This window comes from Notechis scutatus, chromosome 9 (assembly GCF_049901735.1).
Source record: "Notechis scutatus isolate UNSWTSFEM ecotype Mainland chromosome 9, rNotScu1.2, whole genome shotgun sequence".
In the NCBI taxonomy this organism is placed as follows: domain Eukaryota; kingdom Metazoa; phylum Chordata; class Lepidosauria; order Squamata; family Elapidae; genus Notechis; species Notechis scutatus.
The window spans coordinates 16,501,255-16,521,594 of NC_142017.1; the positions used below are offsets into that span (position 1 = coordinate 16,501,255).

Genomic DNA, 20,340 nt, shown 5'->3' on the forward strand with positions numbered 1-20,340 from the left:
TATTTTGTGTATTTTTGTAGTACTATTCTTTTTTTGCTGACTCCAAATTATGACTCATATTTACAAGGGTTGTTGTGTCCCTTGGTCACACAATAACCTTTTGCAACCTTCTGAAGAGCCAAGTCATGGCGAAGCCAGATTCATTCAACAACTGTTACTAACTTAACAACTGCTGTGATTCACAGCTGTGGCGAGAGGTCGTTTAAAAAAATGGGGAAAACTTACTTAACCGTTGTCTCACTTAGCAACAGAAACTGTGGTCGTAAATAGAGGACTACCTGTGTGGAGGCACCAAGATTGACTTTCAAACTTTCCAATAAACTCCAAGGTCAAATACACCACCTCAGTCTTACCCACCACTTAAACTATTAAGCTACGACAAACACAGTTGGTAAAGTCAGGATTTTTTATTAACTTTCTGTTATCTTATCGGCTGCGAGGCAGGAAGACTTAGCTGGAGGTCTCCATGTCTCCAGCCCAACCCTTGTACTTTTGAACCATCTAATCTCTGAGGACTTTCACTAATATCAAAGGCAGCAGGACAGCTTCTGGGAGATGACCAACACCAGACGCCCAGGGAAAAAAATGGGTGGAAAAGAAAAGAAAAGAAAATCTGTACAAATAAAACATAGACGTTGGAATTAAGGCTGTTGCAACCAGCTTCCAGATCTATCTTATTAACCCTCTGGGTTTATTTCAGGAACAAAGCTCATTCTAGCCCAGAGAATTATGGACTTCAAACTTTGGAATTATATTCATCAGGATGGAGGGGGGGGAAGTCGAAACGATTCCTGATGTCCTAAGAGAAGCCACAAACATTTTAATTTACATTTGTGGGCTGCCTTTAACTCAATTGGAAGAAAGGCAGTATTTTTGCCCCCCGTTGAAAATTTCCTCCACCAGCTGCTGTGCCAACTTCTCTTTGTGCCAGTAATTTGGGGCCATCTATGTCAAAGAAAGTAGCTGGGTACTGGCTCAGCTTGCCACCTTCTAGCTATTCTTCCATGGATTTGATGTATTTTTCATACGCATCTTCAGTCAAGAGTTCGTCCAGTTCAGAAGGATTATCCACAGTCATTTTGATAAGCCAACCTGTGAGCCAAAAAAAGACAAATTAGGGCGTGTGTGCACCATGATATCCAGGGCTCTTGTAGTTCTAGTAAATGCTACTCTTAGGTCCAATGGTTTCTAGTCTTAACTCTACAGATTTTTGTTCAGTCATTAAATCAGGTCCAACTCTTCACCATCCCATGGACCATAGCATGCCAGATCTTCCTGTCCTCCATTGTCTCCCAGTTTGCCCAAGTTCACGTTCATTGCATCAATGACACCATCTGTGATGATTGAGGTGTAACACAAAAATAACCAAGTCACAAAAATCCAATAAAATTCCTTTAAAGCCTCCAACTTGGCCTCAATGTCCAATTATCCTCGGCTGGAAATCAAACTCTTAAAGAAAACAGTTTATGGAGAAGTAAAAGTAGTCCACACCCAAAGTAAAGTTAATTCGAACCCAACACAAACCACACTGAAAGAATTACTACGGCAGGCAAGGATGATTAATTGGAGACTTCTACCAGATAATGCAGCAACCACAATTGGGAGGAAGCCAAAACACAGATAAGTTCCAACAAGAATAATGCATGCTTTGCTTCCAGCAGCCTTGCCATGCGCAGTTTGTCCTTTTAACCAGTCCTCCCAGCTGCAGTCCATGAAGGGGATCAGGGCCCCTTCCTCCCCCGTAGACCATGCCACTCACATTTCTCCCTTATCCGTTCCTTCCTGCGTGCCCTAGGATGAAGAGGGGATGGGCCTGGATCTTCCTCTGAATGCCCAGCTGGCCTGTGCCCTTCCCCAGTTTCTTCCACAGCCACCAGAGCCACACTCCTACTCCCTGTCAGCTGTTCCATCTCTCCCTTGGAGTCAGACTCCAACAGGGCATGACACCATCTAACCATCTCCTCTGCCATCCCCTTCTCCTTTCGCCCTCCATCTTTCCCAACATCTGTGTCTTGTCCAAGGAGTCCTCTCTTCTCTTCTCATTAGGTGGCCAAAGTATTTGAGCTTCAGCTTCAGGATCCATCCTTCCAAAGATCTTGACAGGTAATCCTTGCTTAACTTTGCAACCAAACTGACTTTCCCAGAGCTACTTGCAACCCAATTTCAAAGTTCTGGCAGCCTTATACACCCTGTGGTCACATGGTTATATTTTGGGGTTCTTAGCAAATCGGCTGTCAACTCATAAAACATTTCTATGCCCGTTTTATAGTTTCCAACAGAAAGGGGAGGGAGGAAGGAGTTTGAAAGAGCAATTTGGAATCAAAAGTGCATTCCATTCATATTTTTTCAGAGATTGTAACTAGGCGACTGAAGTTTCTGCCATGCAAAGATCTAATTGGAGAACATGATTGATGACTCTTGGCTATGGACATGTTTCATTGGAGAATATGAATTATGATACACTCAGAGGGGTGGGGAAAAACCAGGCTCAAGGGTGACAGCGAATTACATGTCTCAGAGTTGGCCATATCCAGGTCATGCCAACATGTTAACTCCCAATAAATCCTTTGTAGTTTTGGAGATTTGGCTCAAGACTCATGATTTAATTGGGGTAACTGCCGGAATCCTGACATCGGCTTGCATTTAAGGCTCTTTGTAGCACCCCAGACACGTGACTACAAATTTTGGCATTATTATTTTTTTGCCAGTTTCCATTATTTACTTCCAATTCTGGGCCAAAAAACCCCCAAAACCACCCATTGGGGGACAACAGGCTTGCTTAACAACCATCACAAAAAGGTTGCCAAATCAGTCATGTGGTCCCATGGTGATCTGCTTAAAGACCATGAGTTACAATTGTAATTCCGGGTTCAATTACAATTGTTAAGTTGAGGACTGACTACCTGTCGTGTTGATCCCACAACACTCTGTTGGGTAAGTTCCAATATTATCATTGCGATATTCTGCAAGCTACTGTTCAGAATCCTTGGGATCCTTCCTCTTACCATCTTGGTAACAAGATTTGTTGACAAGTCCAGGATTATCAGCAAGGGCGGTGTTAATTTCTGTGACTTCTCCTGTGACGGGAGAGTAGATTTCACTAGCAGCCTTCACACTTTCCAAGGCTCCAAACTCATCTGGAACATTAAATGGGAAAAGGCCTTGGTACAGAAATCCCAGAACGAGAATTTGCATTTGTATGATGTGTCATGCTACAAGTGGCTGCTGGATTGATGGCGTGCGCACACACACACACACACACACACGTTCTCTGCTCTCCACCTGTCCATCTTTCTTTTTTGGTAATCATACAGTTGCATTTCTTTTTCATTGTTTTTTTCTGGATCTATTATCTTCTGTTCACGCTCTTTTCATTTCTTCCTTTTTATTGTTGTAAGCCACCAAGAGTAGCCCCACAAAGCAAGATAGGCATCAAATAAATTTAACAAATTAATAATAGTAATAGTAATAGTAATAGTAATAATAATAATAATAATAATAATAATAATAATAATAATAATAAGAAGAAGAAGAAGAAGAAGAAGACAAAAATGCCAAATCCAGTCTGAACATCTAGCTGACTCTGTGACAAACAGGGGCCTCAGGTGCAGTTCCACTGGAGCATCACTTGAAAGCCACTGGCATTGACAAACTCACAATCTGTCAATTGCCAAAGGCAGTCGCTCAGAACAGCTAACATCCTGCAAGGATTCCTGTAACACTATCAAACGTCCACATCTGAGTATCCCACTCGTCCTTGGAAAGGACTCAACAGGCAGTCAAAAATGCCAAATCCAGTCTTGAACATCTGGCTGACTTTTGCAATGACGCATAATAATAATAATAATAACAACCGTTAATCTGCAGCTATGGAACCAATCTAGTCCTTGCCTACTCCTAGTGCTTTGTCCTATCAACAGAAGCTGGTAGAAGCTTAGCAGGCTGTTCACTCTTTCTCTCTGGAGAAGGTTTAAGAGCTGCATATATTTGGGGGATGGGAGGGTACTCACAGCCTTGCTAAATAAACATAGAGGTCCACCTTTAGTTCTTTCCTTCAAAGACCTTTTGATCTGCCTTCCTGAAGCAGTTATCATTTTGGAAACAGAAGTCTTTCATAACTTGTTTCTCCTCTTGACAGCTTGTAAGACAAGGAACTGGGGGCCAGTTTTTTTTCTTAATGTAAAGAAAAAGAAATATTTGGGGCATACCCTTAAAAAAAGCCTAAAATAACTTTATTCCTCCAAAGTATAATGTTATTGCTGCCTAATCTAACATTTACTTTTGGGTGGGGGGGAGAGACAAGATTGTTTTAAAAATATGAATAATGCTCACCTTGTTTGTTCAGCTTTGTTCCAATTTCTGGAAGACTGCAATAAACAACATCCCCTAACGCTTCCTGAAATGAAAATTTCCTGCATCAGCAATCATCTAGAGAAGTGGAAACCACTATGGAAAGAAAGTTGAGCATCTCATGGTGGAATTTAAGCAGAAAACATATGGAGATTCTCAATCCTCCAGGTCATGGTTGTCCCAAGGTGCTTTTTTCAAGAGGCAACTGGACTTTCTGTTGTTGTTTTTTCTTTGAAGACGTTGAAGCTTCTTCAGCTCCGTTTCAACTTCTTGGATGAGAAGCAAAATGTCTTCAAAGATAAACCAAAAACTCCAGCTGCCTCTTGAAAAAAAACACCTTTGGGACCAGCAGAAAACAAGTTCATACCCCTCCCAGTCAGTTTGTGCCAACTGGCTGACCCTAAATATGAGAAGCTTTCTTACACTTCTCACGTTGTCCTAAAGAAAGAGAGCCAGTGGAGAGCCAGTTTGGTTTAATGGTTAAGGCTCCAGGCTCTAGAGAGCAGGAGGCGGTGAGTTCGAGTCCTGTCTTATCCATGAAAGCCAGCTGGGTGACTTTGGGCCAATCACCAGGAGACGGTGAGTTCAAGTTCTATTTTGGCCTTGAAAGCCAGCTGGTGGATGACTTTGGACTAGTCACTCTCTCTCTCTCTCTCAGGCCAACTCACCTCACAGGATTGTTGTTGTTGTGGAGAAAATAGGAGTAGCACAATTGTGTTGGATATTGTTGCCACCTTGAGTTATTTGCAAAACATAATAAAGGCGGGATACAGAATAGAAGAGAAGAGAAGAGAAGAGAAGAGAAGAGAAGAGAAGAGAGAATAGAATAGTTAGAATAGAATAGAATAGAATAGAATAGAATAGAATAGAATAGAATAGAATAGAATAGAATAGAACAGAACAGAATAGAATAGAATAGAATAGAATCCTTTATTGGCCAAGTGCGATTGGGCACACAAGGAATTTGTCTTTGGTGCATAAGCTCTCAGTGTACATAAAGAAATGATACATTCATTAAGAATCAAGAATCATAATGTACAACACTTAATGATAGTCATAGGGTACAATAAGCAATAAAATCATACTAGGAAACAGTCAATATAAATTGTAAGGATACAAGCAACAAAGTTACAGTCCTACAATCATAAATGGGAGGGGATGGGTAATAAGGAGTGATGAGAAGATTAACAGTAATAGTAGTGCAGACTTTATAATAGTTGAACAGTGTTGAGAGAATTATTTGTTTAGCAGAGTGATGGCTTTCGGGGGAAAACTCCCATCACTTGAGACTTTCAAGAAGAGATTGGATTCTCATCTGTCAGAAATGGTGTAGGGTCTCCTGCTTGGACAGGGGGTTGGACTAGATGACTTACAAGGTCCCTTCCAACTCTGATTATCTGTTTAATCTGTTTAAATAAAGTCTTAAAACACTTCAAGACATACAACTTGGAAAAAATTCCTCACCAATCCAGTGGTCCCCAGCTGAGAGTGTTCAGAGCAAGCACAGCCTGTTGTGTTGTGTTTCACAAAATAACAGCTTTTGACATTAAGAAAGTGCTGCTGACCACTTGGTCAATTTCAGGTTGACTTTGAAAATGCTGACATCATAAAACAGCCTTAGGTTCCTTCTTAGTGAATTCACACCACTTTATCAAATATCCAGAAGAAGAACCACAAGATTGCTAGAATTCCCATCACAAGATGTGCCTTGGCTGCATGGACCCCTCAAATATATCTCTCACACTTTCCAGATACTTGCTCCTTTGACCACAACTGTCAGAAACTATCAGCATCACTGTCACCAGTTTAAGATGAAAGCATGCCAAAAAAAAAAAATCTGCCCAGAAAACCCTAAAATGACATTTGGAGGAAATAATTAGGATATCTTGGCAATATCCATGGATCAGGGACAGCCTCACCTATTTTGGAGCACTGTTTAGCCATCCTCTCCACTAAAATGTTAAGTTACAGGTAGTCCTTGACTTAGAACCACAACTGAGCCCAAAATTTATGTTGCTAAGTGAGACATTTTGCCCCATTTTACGACCTTTCTTGCCACAGTTGTTAAGTGAATCCCTGCAGTTGTTAAGCTGGTGACACAACTGCTAAATGACCATGGCTTCTCCATGGACTTTGCTTGTGCTGTGGCCCGCCAGTGGCTAGCGGAGCTGGCAACAGAGTCAAACAATGAGAGGACATTGGGGAGGAACATGGGCCGGTCCTGGAGGTTGAGGAAGGCTCGGACGAGGGCTCTGCGTCAGAGGCAGAGATGGGGCCAAGGCAGACTGGCAGTTATCAGCTGCCTTCGGAGTTGGACAGCAGTGAGGCTGGGGGAGCAGCTGGAGCCGGTTCCCAGCCTGCCCATGCAAAAGAAAAGAACAATGACGAACTCAGGGTCGACGTGGGAGGAAGGCCACAGGTGGATGGTGAATGGCCCCTCCCATAGGGATTAAAAGAGGAGCAAAAGGGGAGGGGGCTTCTGCAGGAAACCATTCGTTCGTTGCAGCAGCGTGAAGATCTGTCTGTGTATCTCAGAGGCTCTGTGCAGAGTCCTTCCTTGTCAGCACTGCGTTTGGAAATACTTACTTGGCAACTCTCTAAGCTAGGTAAGGTCTGTGCTCCTAATTACAACCTTGAAAGACTGTTTGCCAGGCCTTTGGCTGAAGGTGAATGCAAGAAATTCACCTTCGTTTAATAAAAGGGGTTTTGCTGGGACAAAGAGTCTGCTTAGTGCCTTTTGGGGAAGCCCAGGTCAGAACAGCTTGTCAGATCACAAATGGTGATCGCATCACCCCTAGGACACTGCAACCATACATGCCAGTTGCCAAGCACCTGAATTTTGATCACGTGACCATGGGAATGCTGCAACAGTCGTGAGTATCAAAAGCAGTCCTAAGTTACTTTTTTCAGTGCTGTTGCAACTTGAAAACAAACCGAAGACTGTATTGCTCCTAGTGATCTAAAGGCTACCTGGCCCTCTCTTACGTGACAAATGTATTTTCTCCAACGAACCAAACAGAAACCAACAGAAACTTTGGGGCTCGATTCCCTCTCGGGTTCCTAAGCTTTTTTTGGGACGAGGCCAAGCCAGCGAGGCACAGCCAGGGCTTTCAATCGTGTTTTCCAGGCAGGAAAACACCGCTGAGGTCCAAGTCCACAAACTGGCTTTGCAGGCAGAAACGGCAGTTAGGACAATCAAGAAATCAAAGAGCAAGGCCAACCGACGAGGCCAAGATCACCAGGGAGGGCAGGAACAGTACCTGTGCAAAGTTGCTAATTCCTATCGTTCCAATTCCGTTTTCGACGGCGATCCATTCGTGCTTGTCTGTAAACCGACGAGCTAAAAAAATAATAATAACCCCAAAACAAAACAAATGGGTCAGTTTTAAGGCTCTGTATTTGCATATAGTCCACGAGTCTTAAAGTTACCAAGTTTGGAGATCTCTGTTCTAGTATAAACCCCAAAACTGAAACTCGAGCTAGGAAACTCCTTTTTATGTATGGCGTAAGTGGTAAACGATATTTAAGAATTGTTTTTTTTAATGTATTATGTCACTTATACTTCAATGCTTTCCCTGTCTGATCAAAGTGAAACTTTGTCGAATTTCCAATCTCTGCTGGATCCGGCTTTTGCTTCCTACAATACTCATACTATGATTCCCCTTCTGCATGGAAAGTACGTATCTCCATAACATGCTTCATTATTCTACATGATGATGATGAATATAATTCTTATTCATGTGCAAAGGGCTAGCTCCTTGGGAAGGCTCTAAAGATGGGAAAGGTAGAAAGAGAGACCACCACTGTACTAGCAAAGCCAAGCTATATAAAAGTTTTTGTGGTGCCTCCTTTTGGGCCTGGTGTCCTAAGCACGTGCTTAATGGTTAATACACCACTGATCACGGGCATCTCTGGGCGCATTTTATTGCAAAAATATTAACATAGCAACACTCCATCTAGCTAACCCACAGAATATGTCTGTCTTTATAGAATTACAAGAGTGGAAAGGGGTCATTTTGGTGACTAAGCCCAACCCCCATCAAGGCTGGAATTCAAATGAATTCATCCCGAAGACATTACGACCCAACTTCTCTTTAAACCTGTGCTGAGATGAAGAGATCACCCTAAAAAAATGGTTGGAAGACCAGGTTAGTGACCAAATCCTCGTTTCGGACAATCTATGTGATTGCTAGGGGTCAACAGCAACTTGATGGTACATAACCACTATCACATTGGCCTTATTGCTAGGAATGTTTTTCCAAACTTTAAATAGGAAACTCCCTTCAAAACTTGGAAAGACCTCCAAGCAGGTCTTCTCCCATGACTCATGGCTAAAGCTAAATAGTTCAAATTCTCTGTCCTCTTTACTTTAATCCCACCGGTTTACTGGGCGCCCCACGGAATGCAGGACCCAAAAAAGTATAAAGATGGTTTATGCATTTAGATCTTGCACGAGAGCAAGCCAGCATTGTTTGCAGGTTGCTTTTCAAGAGCCCCATGGAATCCTTTGAAATCTCCTGGCATGCCAATGCCAGAAATCCAAAGAAATTGTTTACGGTTTGATTGTTTAAATTGTTGGTCTGCCTTTCATACTTTATAATCAACTCAGGACCGCCAACATACCTAACACTCCTCCCTCCTCCTATTTTCCCTACAACAACAACCTTGTCAGGTGGGTAGGGCTGAGAAAGAGGAACTGGCCCAAAGTCACCCAGCCGGCTTTCTTGCTCAATTTCTCCCAACAAAATTCTCCGCACCCCTGCGGGATGAGAAGTAGCCTAGAATCCAGAATGATGTATTGGAAAGGGGGGGAGGGGGAATAGGCTACAATGCACTTCATAGTAACGTTTCGCTGGTTGAAAGATTACCAAAAACGACCTTCGCTCAACATCGGAAGCTTAGCCTTGCCTGGAGGGGAGGATCGGTACGTCCTGGGGTTAATTTGTTTTTTCCACCCTGCATTGCAACAACGGGCCTGTCCAGGTCCAGGAAGCCAACTTCCTGGGGGCGCTGCCCATGCGTGGAAGCAAAGGCCCTTGACTTCCAGGAAGCGGGCTTCGCTTCGGATTCCAGGGAAGCCTAATCCAACTCTTGGCATTCCCCCCACCCCAAAACTCCCCGAAGCGTGCAGCTCAGCCCTCGCCAAGCTGAGTTGCACGGATATGCGACCCGGATATGCACGGACTTTCGCTCCAAGTCAGGGCGCACAGAGGCGTACAGGGGCAGCAAGGGGGCTGGCAGCCTTGGAAGCTCTGGAGAGGCCTCCGGCTAAGCGCATCGGTGCCCGGGCTTTGGCTGCGATCCCTCGGCGCGGTTGGAACCGGAGCAGAGCGACGAAGGGGGCTGGGTGACTCCCGCCGCGCTTTGGCGCACGCCTCTCCTTGCAATGGCGCAAAGGAACTCCGGTTCCCCGCCCGCCGCCCCTTCAACCGCGCCCCGGTCGCCACTCACCGGCGAGCAGCAACGCAGGACTGGTGCTGAGCCGCCGGGCCTCGGGGCTGCGTACGATGCTGCTGCTGCTGGGCCAACCCAGCAAGGAACCGCGCGGCCCGGTCCGTGCGCCAAGCCCGACCCTCCGCAACGCTCGCCAAGCCGTCGCCGCCACTGCCATCGCGGGGCCGCTCCACGAAGAGGCGGCCCGGGCCGGAGGGCAAAAGCAGCCGGGGGAGAGGAGGGGAGGGTGGAGGCGGGCCTTCCCGGCCCGAGGGGGCCTGGCCTGGCTCCTCGGCCGGGCGAAGGGAAGGGAAGGGGTGCCGCGCCGGGCGGAATCGCTGCGCGCCGCCGCGGAGAGGGTGGTGTGGTTTTGCCTCCTTTGTCCCGCGCGATGCGCTCTGGAGTGGAGGGACTACAATTCCCCTCTTTCCCGGCCTGCATAAAGGAAGAATCCGGGCAGCCAGGATTAAACCTCCGGCCGGAGAGGTTTTCTGCTGCTTCAAAGAATAGCAACAAAGGAGAGAGAGGCAGTTGCAAAACTGCAGAGGTTCCCATTTTTAGGGGATGGCGACGGCCCCCCAGCTGGGCAAAATCAGGCCTGGTTTATGGACCGGGATGGAAAGCTCAGTAGGCAGGATATAGAGTTGGCCAAACATTTGGGAGTTTAATGGCCAACCAAGTCCAAAGCCCCTTTAGAAAACTGTGCATGGTGTCGACAGTCAAGCTGGACCTGAGAATGCTTTGCTAGTTAGTCTTCAGTGTAAACCTTTTTTTACTTAAATTGTATCTCTTATCGGTTTTTGTTTTTCAAAGCACTTCTCCCCAGTAGTTTGCAACATGTCTGTTTTCCTTAAAAAACCCGAATAAACATCCTCTTTTGTTCTCTGGAAAGTAGGTTGGAATCCCCAGACAAAGAGTGTTGAGGAATTGTTTTGGCTAGAGGAAAAAAATGGGTGAGAGATTTGTGAAGCACCACACGCACGGCTGCAAATCCATTCTCCCAAGAAGCGGTGTTTGGTTTAACCTTTTACATTTTGTAATTATATTTACTAGGCCTTTAGTGGAAAATGTCATATCAAAAGGACTGGTTCAGCTTTTCTTCTCAATCATTTCAATTTTTAAGGCCTTTCACTCACACATGATGACTTTTGAACGCGAGCCAAACATTTCCATGGGGAAATTTTTACAGGAATGTGAGACACGCCAGTTGCAAATTGATAGCAGACTTCTAATTTTAAATAAACTGAGCTACAATTATGCTTTAACACTTAACATTTATTACATCACACTGAGAAATAGTAACAGGAAACAGCCATGTCATACCTGTTCCATATAGCTTAAAGTATTTCTATATCTATAGTGAGAAACCACATTCAATTATTGGAGATCAAATGAAGCTTTTGATTCCTAAAAATGAGCTCACGTTTTCTACCACAGCATTTCACAAACCCCAAAATCACAACATTTACAAGTAATACAACAGCTACAAATTCACAGGAGAAGTAAAATCTTGGCTGAGTCATTAGATGTCATTCCCAGATGCTTGCAGATGCTTGCCACAAACTGGAGTTTGGTCATTTTTATATTTAATTCCAAGAAAACTGCACATTTTCTTCATCATGAGGTCCACTATCTCTTCTTCTTCTGAAGCCTTTAAAAAAGAGAGAGAGAAATGTTATCAGTGTTTTATGATGCTTGATTCCTAGATAGAAAACTGTTTCTCAACCTTAGCAAAATTTAAGATGCGCAGACTTGAACTCCCAGAATTCCCCCAACCAGGCGGCTGATTTGACAGTGAATGGATGCCACAAAATCAAGAAAGGGGAAAGAAATCCATCTTGTAAATCAAAATGTGTTATTTAATGCAGAGCATCCTACCCTGATGTTATCCAGGTGTGTTAAAATTCCAAGCACCCCCAGTCAAGCTGAATCAAGAGTTGGATTTTCCATTTTGGTGGCTTTTTAAAGAATGGTTTTTGACATTTGTGTTTGGGCAACTGCGCTGCATCCATCTTCAGCCATGCATGCTCCCCCCCTCCCCCCTTTTCATTATTTCCTTCAACAAAATGGCAAAAAAAACAAAATACTCAGAGACAGTTCCACCAATCACGCCGGGTGGTGACAGAGTTGCAGAAACTCCAGAGGCCTCTCTCGTGTCTCCTTTAAACGCTGAGATTCGGTGAACAAACCTGATAATGTTTCTGCTCCTCACTAAAAGCCACCAGGATGACAGAAATGAAGAGGTTCAGGACCACAAATGTCATAAAGATTATGCAGGAACCGATTAAGAAGGACCCCAAGATAGGATTGTAATCCAAGACCTGTAATGCGAGAAATATGATTAAGTCTACGGAAAAAAAATAGAAGAAAAAAATGTTTTTATAAAGCTGTTTAAAAACTTTAAGCAGGGCACTAGGTGCTGGATGCATCAGAGCCTCCAATTCTGAACAGGAATCTAGCTATCCTGTGTACATTGAATAGACCTATTTCAATGCTTATGATTTTATTTACCTGTTCAATTTTTACTTTTGACATAAGTGAAACAAGTTTTTTTAAAATTGGCATAATAATAAGTAAAATCTGTTTTTTAAATAGAATAGAATAGAAATTCTTTATTGACCAAGTGATTGGACACACAAGGAATTTGTCTTGGTGCATATGCTCTCAGTGTACATAAAGAGAAAAGATACATTCGTCAAGAGTCAAGAATCATCAGGTACAACACTTAATAATAGTCATAGGGTACAATAAGCAATCAAATCATACTAGGAAACAGTCAATAAAAATCACTAGGATACCAGCAACAAAGTTGCATTCATACAGTCATAAGTGGGAGGAGATGGGTGAAAGGAAGGATGGGAGGAATAATAGTAATAGTAATGCAGACTTTGTAAATAGTTGGACAATGTTGAGGGAATTATTTGTTTAGCAGAGTGATGGCATCAGGGAAAAACTCCTTGTGTCTAGTTGTTCTGGTGTGTAGTGCTGTATAGCGTTGTTTTGAGGGAAGGAGTTGAAACAATTTATGTCTGGGATGTGAGGGGTCTGTAAATATTTTCACAGCCCTCTTTTTAACTCATGCAGTGTACAGGTCCTCAATGGAAGGCAGGTGGGTAGTAATTGTTTTTTCTGCAGTCCTAATTACTCTGAAGTCTGTGTCTGTCTTGTTGGGTTGCAGAACCCAATACATACATACATACATACATACATACATACATACATACATACATACATACATATCATTACCACTATTGTCATAATTTTAGCCATTGTCTATCCACTGTAGACAATGTTTCCAACCCATACGGTCCCAAGATTTCTTTTGCCAATTGGCCCTGCAATACTTGCTAATATTTTCAATCCATTTTGTTTTAGGTCTCTTTCGTGGATTCTTTTGATCAAGTGGGATCCATTCTGTGATCGCTTTGGTCCACCTGCCATCAGTTCTTCTTGCTATGTGACCAATCCGTTTCCATTTCAATTATTTTACTCTCTTGATGATATCGTATACTTTTGTTTGTTCTCTAATCCATCCATCCATCTATCCATCCATCCATCAAACCCATTTTAATAACAAGAAGAAGCTAGCCCAGCTTCCTGTAACCAAATTATTTTCCATGTATGGATTGCAGCTCCCAAAATTCTCAAAGTGGCTAAGATGATTGGGTAACTCCGACTCCAGATAGTTGAAGGATATCAAGTTGGAGAGACTTAAATGCTACACTAGGTACAATCCTTTGCATGTACATGCAAAAATAAGCTTTGTTGTATGTGGTAAGGATGCATAGATTTGCACCCCAAGTTAGTCTATATTTCAGTTTTGATTTTTCCCCGTGATACATTTTTCTCTCTAGATCTAAACCACATGTTTCTGCTCACAAGATCAGTCCAAATTTTTCCATGCTCTAAATAAAATAAACACAGTTTGATCTTTTCATTTGATTGGTCTTATTTAGAAAGTGTCATACCTCTTCGTAGTTGAAGATTCCTAACTGAAGGCTGACCATAGTCTCAGCAGAATCAAACAGAGTCTTGTATGAATTCAGTTTCCAGCCATATATTAGATTTGTCTGCATTTAAAACAAACAAATAATCATCTTAGATGCCAGTCACTTCATTTACTCCATTATATCTACTGCTCATTTTTTATTCTGACAGGAAAATATCTCAGAATACGGAATAAGTTTGAACCACTTTGATAGGAAAATCTTCTGATTAATGGATGGTCAAGGCAAATATAACCTCATAGAATAAATAGTAGATGAAGTGTTTAACCAGTCTTCCCTCAGCTATTGAAGCTCCTTCGTGAAGTTTGAGCCAGCTGCCTTGTCTTAAGAACACAAACAACCTTGTAGTTGCAGAGAAAATTTGGGGGAGAAATGCTACGTGTGACATCTTGAGCTCCTGGAGGAAGGTCATAAAACTAATGAATGGATGAAATTAATGAATAATGAAAAAATGACAGTTTGCGGGCTGGTGAACAAGAAAGTCAAGTAAGATATTTGCTTCCATTAAGTAGCTTACTCATGCCCTCCTGTTGCTCAAAGTTCACGTGGTATGGAGAAAACATAAGAATCAGTGCAATGGCTTGCCTCCAGAATTTGTGGGTGCTCCATGTAAGGGATGTAAGTCACCTAACAGTTATTTGGGTTGGAAATATATAAACTAGGATAGACATTTTAATACTATGTCTTTAAGAGAATACTAAATCTGTAACTGGGTGTGGTTTCGCAAACGGCCACAAGATGGAGCCAGAAACCTGGGTTGTTTAGTCTCAGTCTCTCTGTTCCTTCTGTTGGAGAGTGTTGCAGTTCCTCCTAATGACTGTTACTGATCGTTGATGTAAGTCTGTTACTGAACTGTTTTTTGATTCTGGACTTTGATATTTGGATTACCCCTGAACTGAACACTGACTGCTTTACCTGTGAATGACTTGGACTGCTTATCTTAGAATTTGCTTAAACGTTTATTGGAAGTAAAGCCCTAAATTTACTGTACAGCAGGGGTCCCCAACCACCGGTCCCACCGGTACCGGTCCGTGGAACAAATCCTACCGGGCCGCTGGTTTGCTGGGCGCCGCCATCTTGTTTTGATGAAAAAGTGCTTCCGGTGAGCTTTTCCGGGTAAAAAGCTCACCGGAAGCACTTTTTCATCAAAACAAGATGGCGGCGCCCAGCTGATGCCGATACCGGGCCGCGGCATAAAAAAGGTTGGGGACCACTGCTGTACAGTGTATCTGTGCGCTGTGTGTTTATTATTCAACATTACTCTCACGACGTCTCCCTGTATGCGCTCATTCTCCTCACGGGGAATTACCTCAACACTCCATCACTGAAGGTTTTTCAAGAAGAGATCAGGCAGCCATTTGTCTGAAATGGCATAGGGTCTCTTGCTTTGGTGGGGGTGGACTAGAAGACCTTTAAGGCCCCTTCCAATCCTGTTATTTTGTTGTTCTTTTATTCTGTAGAACATGGACTAATTCTGCCCGTAATAGTCTCAAACCTGATAATCAACAGGAGCTTCTCAATAGGACCAGATTCCTCAACACATTGTCACGGTGTAATTTCCATAATGCTCCAACATCTTATAATCTTGTTTTGTATCATGAAGGATGCTGCAATGGAGCTCCCAAGGTGATTTGGCACCAGTCCTACTTTCCTAAACCAACTCATAGAAACGATGCCCCAGGAATAACTTTTTAGTTCCCAGAATAAAAGTAGACTGGAAATGAGTATTATTGAATACTCATATTTAGGACATTTCCACATAAGGATTGTGAACCAGTTTGAAATCAGTTCCAGTTCAATGTTGGTATTGGAGAACGAAGCTAGTTTATTTCTAAGGTCTAGTCTAAAGTAGAGTTCTTTGCAAAGGCTCAGGATGGGATGCTAATATACAGTTCTGCTCAGGATTTGAAGTTTGGTAAACAAGTGTCCATTTTGCTCTAGAGTTCTCTGCTTTATGAACAACCCATGTAGTAGATGCTCCCTACATTGAATAAACAAACATAGAAGAAGGCTCAGCCTGGTTGAATACAGCCTTCTGGACTACTCACAGCAATGGAATAAGCTAGGAACATGATAATAATCACGGTGGCAAATCCTGATATGTCACCCCAGGCTCTCCGCAAGGTGGAGGTGATCATGTTCAACTTGGGGTTGAGCCTCAATAGGTGCCAAAGTTTCACCGTGGAAAGGAGCACCAGGAATGCAATCAGGTAGCCCAACACTGCATCCACCGTAGCGGTTTGATTGAAGCTCACAAACCTAAGAAGAAGATTCAGGGATTGTAATAAGCTGGCATGCAGCAGTGGGGAAGGCAACCTTGGTGCCTTGCTTGTGGGAACTGCCATCCCAATCCATCGGTCGGAGCATGGGAACTGGAGGGTTGAGCCACGATTGGAGGAACCTAGGTTCAGCTTCTCAATTAGTCACAAGCCACATTAGATGATCCTGAGGGGTGGTGCTCATCTCTGTTTCCTAGGAGAGGAAGCCAGTGTTGTCTGAAGATGCTTCTGTGGTCATGTGGCCAGCATGTCTAGACACTAAGGCACACAGAGCACCGTTACCTTCTTACCAAAGTGGTACCTATTTATCTACTCGCATGCTTTTGAATTGCTAGGCTGTCAAAAGCTGGAGCAAGTAACGGGAGCTCACCCTATCAGGCAGTGCTTGGGTTTTGAACTACCAACCTTCCGGTCAACAAGCTCAGTGTCTTAATCGCTCGGCCACTGACTGCACCTCAAACTATCCTACATCTTTCTAATAAAAGAAAAACTCACTTGATTATTGACTATATCTGGGTCACCTGCATAAGTGCTGCAAAGAACATTTTCCCTGCATTCTCATTGAATCTGACTGGAACAGAAATTACTTTTCTGTTAATTCATTTTTTAACTTCACAAGAGGAAAAACTGTGTGTGTGTGTGTGTGTGTGTGTGTGTGTGTTAATGAGGGCAGGATAAGATTTGACACAGGACAAAGCTGCAGCATTGCTAGCAGGTGTGTATGAACATCCTGTCTTTATGACTAAATTCTCTTTCCAAGAATCTGCAACCTCCCCAGTTTCTCACACTTCAATCAAATCATCATGGCAGACATTTGGAAATAGTTTCTCTGAGGTTTTTTTTTTCCCCAGCCAGGAAGCGAGAATAGCCAAGGAGGATGGTAGAAAGATACCAGCAACAAAGCAAAAATCACCAAGAGAAATCTTCTCTGCCACCTCTTTTGCAAAAGAAAGAAACTGGATGAAATAGTTTAGCTTGTATGTATAAAGCACAAGCAGACAAAAATACTCATTTGTAAATCGTAACAACCCTGACTCTTAAAAGGAAGAGGCTTGCTGTTAGCAAATTCTCCTCCTTTCTATCTTTGGCGGGGCAGTGTATTTAGAAAGTGCCAGAGCATCGAACGTACTCATCCTTATGTTCCTGGTAGTAACAGATGTCCCTTAAGCCCAAGATCATCCGGCGAACGAAAACGGACAGGGCACTCCAGCTGATCAAGATGATGGCCAACTCCAGGAGGTTCCATTTGCTGTGGAAGTAATTCCATTTCAGAGCCCGCAGGATTTTTCCCTGTTGGAAGAAGACATTCATTTTTCAGTAATACAATCTGCGAGCAGTGGGGAGTAAGGCAGCATTTATAACTCACAAGAGTGCAATGCAGTTTCATTTAGTTAGTTAGATGATAGATAGGTAGGTAGGTAGGTAGGTAGGTAGATGATAGATAGATAGATAGATGATAGATAGATAGATAGATAGATAGATAGATAGATAGATAGATAGATAGATAGATAAAGAGAGAGAGATTAACAGAGTTGGAAGGGACCTTATAGGTCATCTAGTCCAACCTCCCACTCAAGCAGGACACCCTACACCATTTCTGACAAATGGCAGTCCAGTCTCTTCTTGAAAGCTTCCAGTGATTATGAAGCTCCCACAACTTCTGAAGGCAACTTCTGTTCCATGGGTTGATTGTTCTCACTGTCAGAAAATTCCTCCTTATTTCCAGGTTGAATCTCTCTTTGATCAGTCTCCATCCATTATTCCTTGTCTGGCCTTCAGGTGCCTTGGAAAATAGCTTGACCCCTTCCTCCTCTCTGTGGCAGCCCCTCAAATATGGGAAGACTGCTATCATGTCTTCCCTGGACTAGACTAGCCATGCCCAGTTCCTGCAACTGTCCATCATATGTTTTAGCCTCCAGTCCCCTCATCATCCTGGTTGCTCTTCTCTGCACTTTTTCTAGAGTCTCAACATCTTTTTTTGTAGCGTGGTGACCAAAACTGGATGCAGGATTCTAGCAGTGGTCTTACTTATGATTACAGGCAAGTGCGGATATTTTGGTCAATTTTATTTATACACTAGGCAACCCATGGCCAGTTGAATCATTGTTTCAGAGATATTTCTTTAACTAAACAGACAAACTGGCAGGCAAAAAAAAAAAAAAAGCAGAGGGGAAGACTAATGTCTGACTTCCTGCTGGCCTTCCCACTGGCAAGGAATGTCAGAAATTACGACCACGTGACCATAGCTGACCTCAGCAGCACTGAATCAAACACAAATTTCAATTCCATGGGAATTATGAATCCCAGATTTTGGGCACATTCGGTAAGTTGGCCCATTTGAAGTACATTCATTCAAAAGCTGTTTTGAAACAGACCTGAGATTTTTTAGTACATTTAGATATTATCCATCTTCATTCTTTTGCAAACAGAACCAATTATCATACTGTTTTTACAAAACAGTTAAAGGATTGGGACTGGATGAGAAGATAGATGGGGAATACAATTCATGGCTTGTGACAACTAGCAACCAGGAAATCACATTCTTCCTTTGCCAGATAGCCCTGAAGCTGAATCCATGATTATTTATCAGTTCAAATTCTTAGCTCAGATCTTCTTTAGATGTGTATGCTATGATGCCGTTGTAGAAGCCCTGCATAGTGACATCACTGACTGTGACCAGCTGTCATAAAAGCACATCTTATCTTTTGCTTACTGGCAAAAATCTGACTAGCCAATCCATCAGGCTTGTTTTCTGCCCATAATTGGCAAATACCAGTCAAGATCAGACTGGCTACAGTCTGTTTTCCTTGCAAGGTATCATTAATTAATTCATGGCCATTGTATCTCTGCTTGAATTTTTTAATAACTTTTTTGGAAATTAGTTTATGCCCATTAGCTTTCCTCTCTATAGACCAGACACCCAGAATCTAGAACTGGCCAGTTTGGTAATAAAACAATTTGCAGGCTGCCTATTCAACCCAGCAAAGTTCTTCTTACCTGCTCCACCATGTAGTATATAACAAAGAGGAAATAAATTATTTCTGCTGCAACAACAAAGATATGCAGACCATCGGTGTATGGATAAAGGCGTATACTTTGCAATTCTGCCCGTGGAAAGAAAGCTCCTAAAAAAATCAAAGCAGGAGTTAGTTGTACATAAATATTTGTTATCTGTAAACAACGGCAAGAGCTGGAAAGCTGGATTAATATTTCTTTATTTATGCATAAACATATCCCATAGATACAAGGTGAGAAGCTCCTTATAAGGATTGGGAATCACTTTATATGCAGTTCAAACTTACTGTGTTTGAAATGTGTTCTTTCATTGGTAAGCATCAATTGACTCATCTGTCATCTAGTAAGCATGCTCAGTAGCTCTAGAATGTACTATGTAATATTTCATATTCTCCCACCACCTTAGCTTGATCTTGTTAATGCCCAATTGCATATTCACTAGGTGTGGTTCTCATATTAGAATGAGTTTTCAGGTTTTCAGCTTTGGGGGGAAATTCTGGTCTCTGGCCAGTTTGAACCAGTTCTTATCTGAATGTCACATTCTTGCTTGTTACTTCAAAGAACTAGACATCTTCATCAAAAGCACTCATGGTTACTGAAAATATTATTCCAAGAGGCCTCCCTTGCTTGCTCCCATTGTAGTTTTGACCTTTAGGGTGGAAATTTGGCCAAAACAAACAAAAACAATTCTCAGATATCCTTTAGATATCTAATTATCAGATATCCTTTAGATAGCTCTTTCTTTAGCTCCCCTGAAATTGCAGCATTTTTTAAAGGTGTGATGACATGACACAGTGATGACAACTCAGAGGGAATTCCCCAGCTGCCTTAAGCAGCTATATAAAAAATGTTTATTTCTTGAGGGATTAAAATCAGGGATGTGAGAACTCACACTGAGCTGAAGTGATAGAAAATAAAAATTGGTATCCAGATCATTCCGTTTCTGCACGAGGTTGATTTGGATGCTCAGTATGAAAGCATGCAAGTGGCATGAATGTACACCATTCCTTTAGCCTTGACTTATTCTACGGTTTTGCTAGAGTTGGAAACTATTTCATTGAACCTGCAAGTCGTCTTGTCATGCAAAAGCAGAGATCAATGGCAGACTCTGGCCTCTTTAACAGCAACGCTCACGTGGACAAAGCCTTTTCCTGCATCCAGATTGCATTCAACTGCAGTCTTATTTCAGTGGATTTGTGTGTTATGCCACCTGCAGACAATAGTTCTAGAGCAGGGCAGCTCAAGTCATGCATAGT

At 42.6% G+C, this 20,340-nt stretch overlaps 2 protein-coding genes across 2 annotated transcripts in view; both read right to left on the bottom strand.

Moving 5' to 3' along the window:
- Nucleotides 1-392: 392 nt before the first annotated feature.
- Nucleotides 393-9,995, bottom strand: GCSH (glycine cleavage system protein H). Its single transcript, XM_026672064.2, has 5 exons — nucleotides 9,802-9,995; nucleotides 7,611-7,690; nucleotides 4,333-4,396; nucleotides 3,006-3,137; nucleotides 393-1,092 (listed from the first exon to the last, which is right to left on the bottom strand). Exons 1-5 carry the CDS (start codon nucleotides 9,959-9,961, stop codon nucleotides 995-997), a joined length of 534 nt encoding a protein of 177 aa, XP_026527849.1. The 5' UTR covers nucleotides 9,962-9,995; the 3' UTR covers nucleotides 393-994.
- A 1,153-nt stretch (nucleotides 9,996-11,148) lies between these two features.
- Nucleotides 11,149-20,340, bottom strand: part of PKD1L3 (polycystin 1 like 3, transient receptor potential channel interacting) — a 59,405-nt gene continuing 50,213 nt past the window's right edge. Inside the window, exons 37-42 of the mRNA XM_087971780.1 lie at nucleotides 19,067-19,194; nucleotides 17,199-17,359; nucleotides 15,839-16,049; nucleotides 13,752-13,853; nucleotides 11,973-12,104; nucleotides 11,149-11,434 (exon numbers count right to left, since the gene is read on the bottom strand). Coding sequence (XP_087827906.1) covers nucleotides 11,306-11,434; nucleotides 11,973-12,104; nucleotides 13,752-13,853; nucleotides 15,839-16,049; nucleotides 17,199-17,359; nucleotides 19,067-19,194 — 863 coding nt within the window. The 3' untranslated portion in view covers nucleotides 11,149-11,305. The remainder of the gene's footprint in view (nucleotides 11,435-11,972; nucleotides 12,105-13,751; nucleotides 13,854-15,838; nucleotides 16,050-17,198; nucleotides 17,360-19,066; nucleotides 19,195-20,340) is intronic.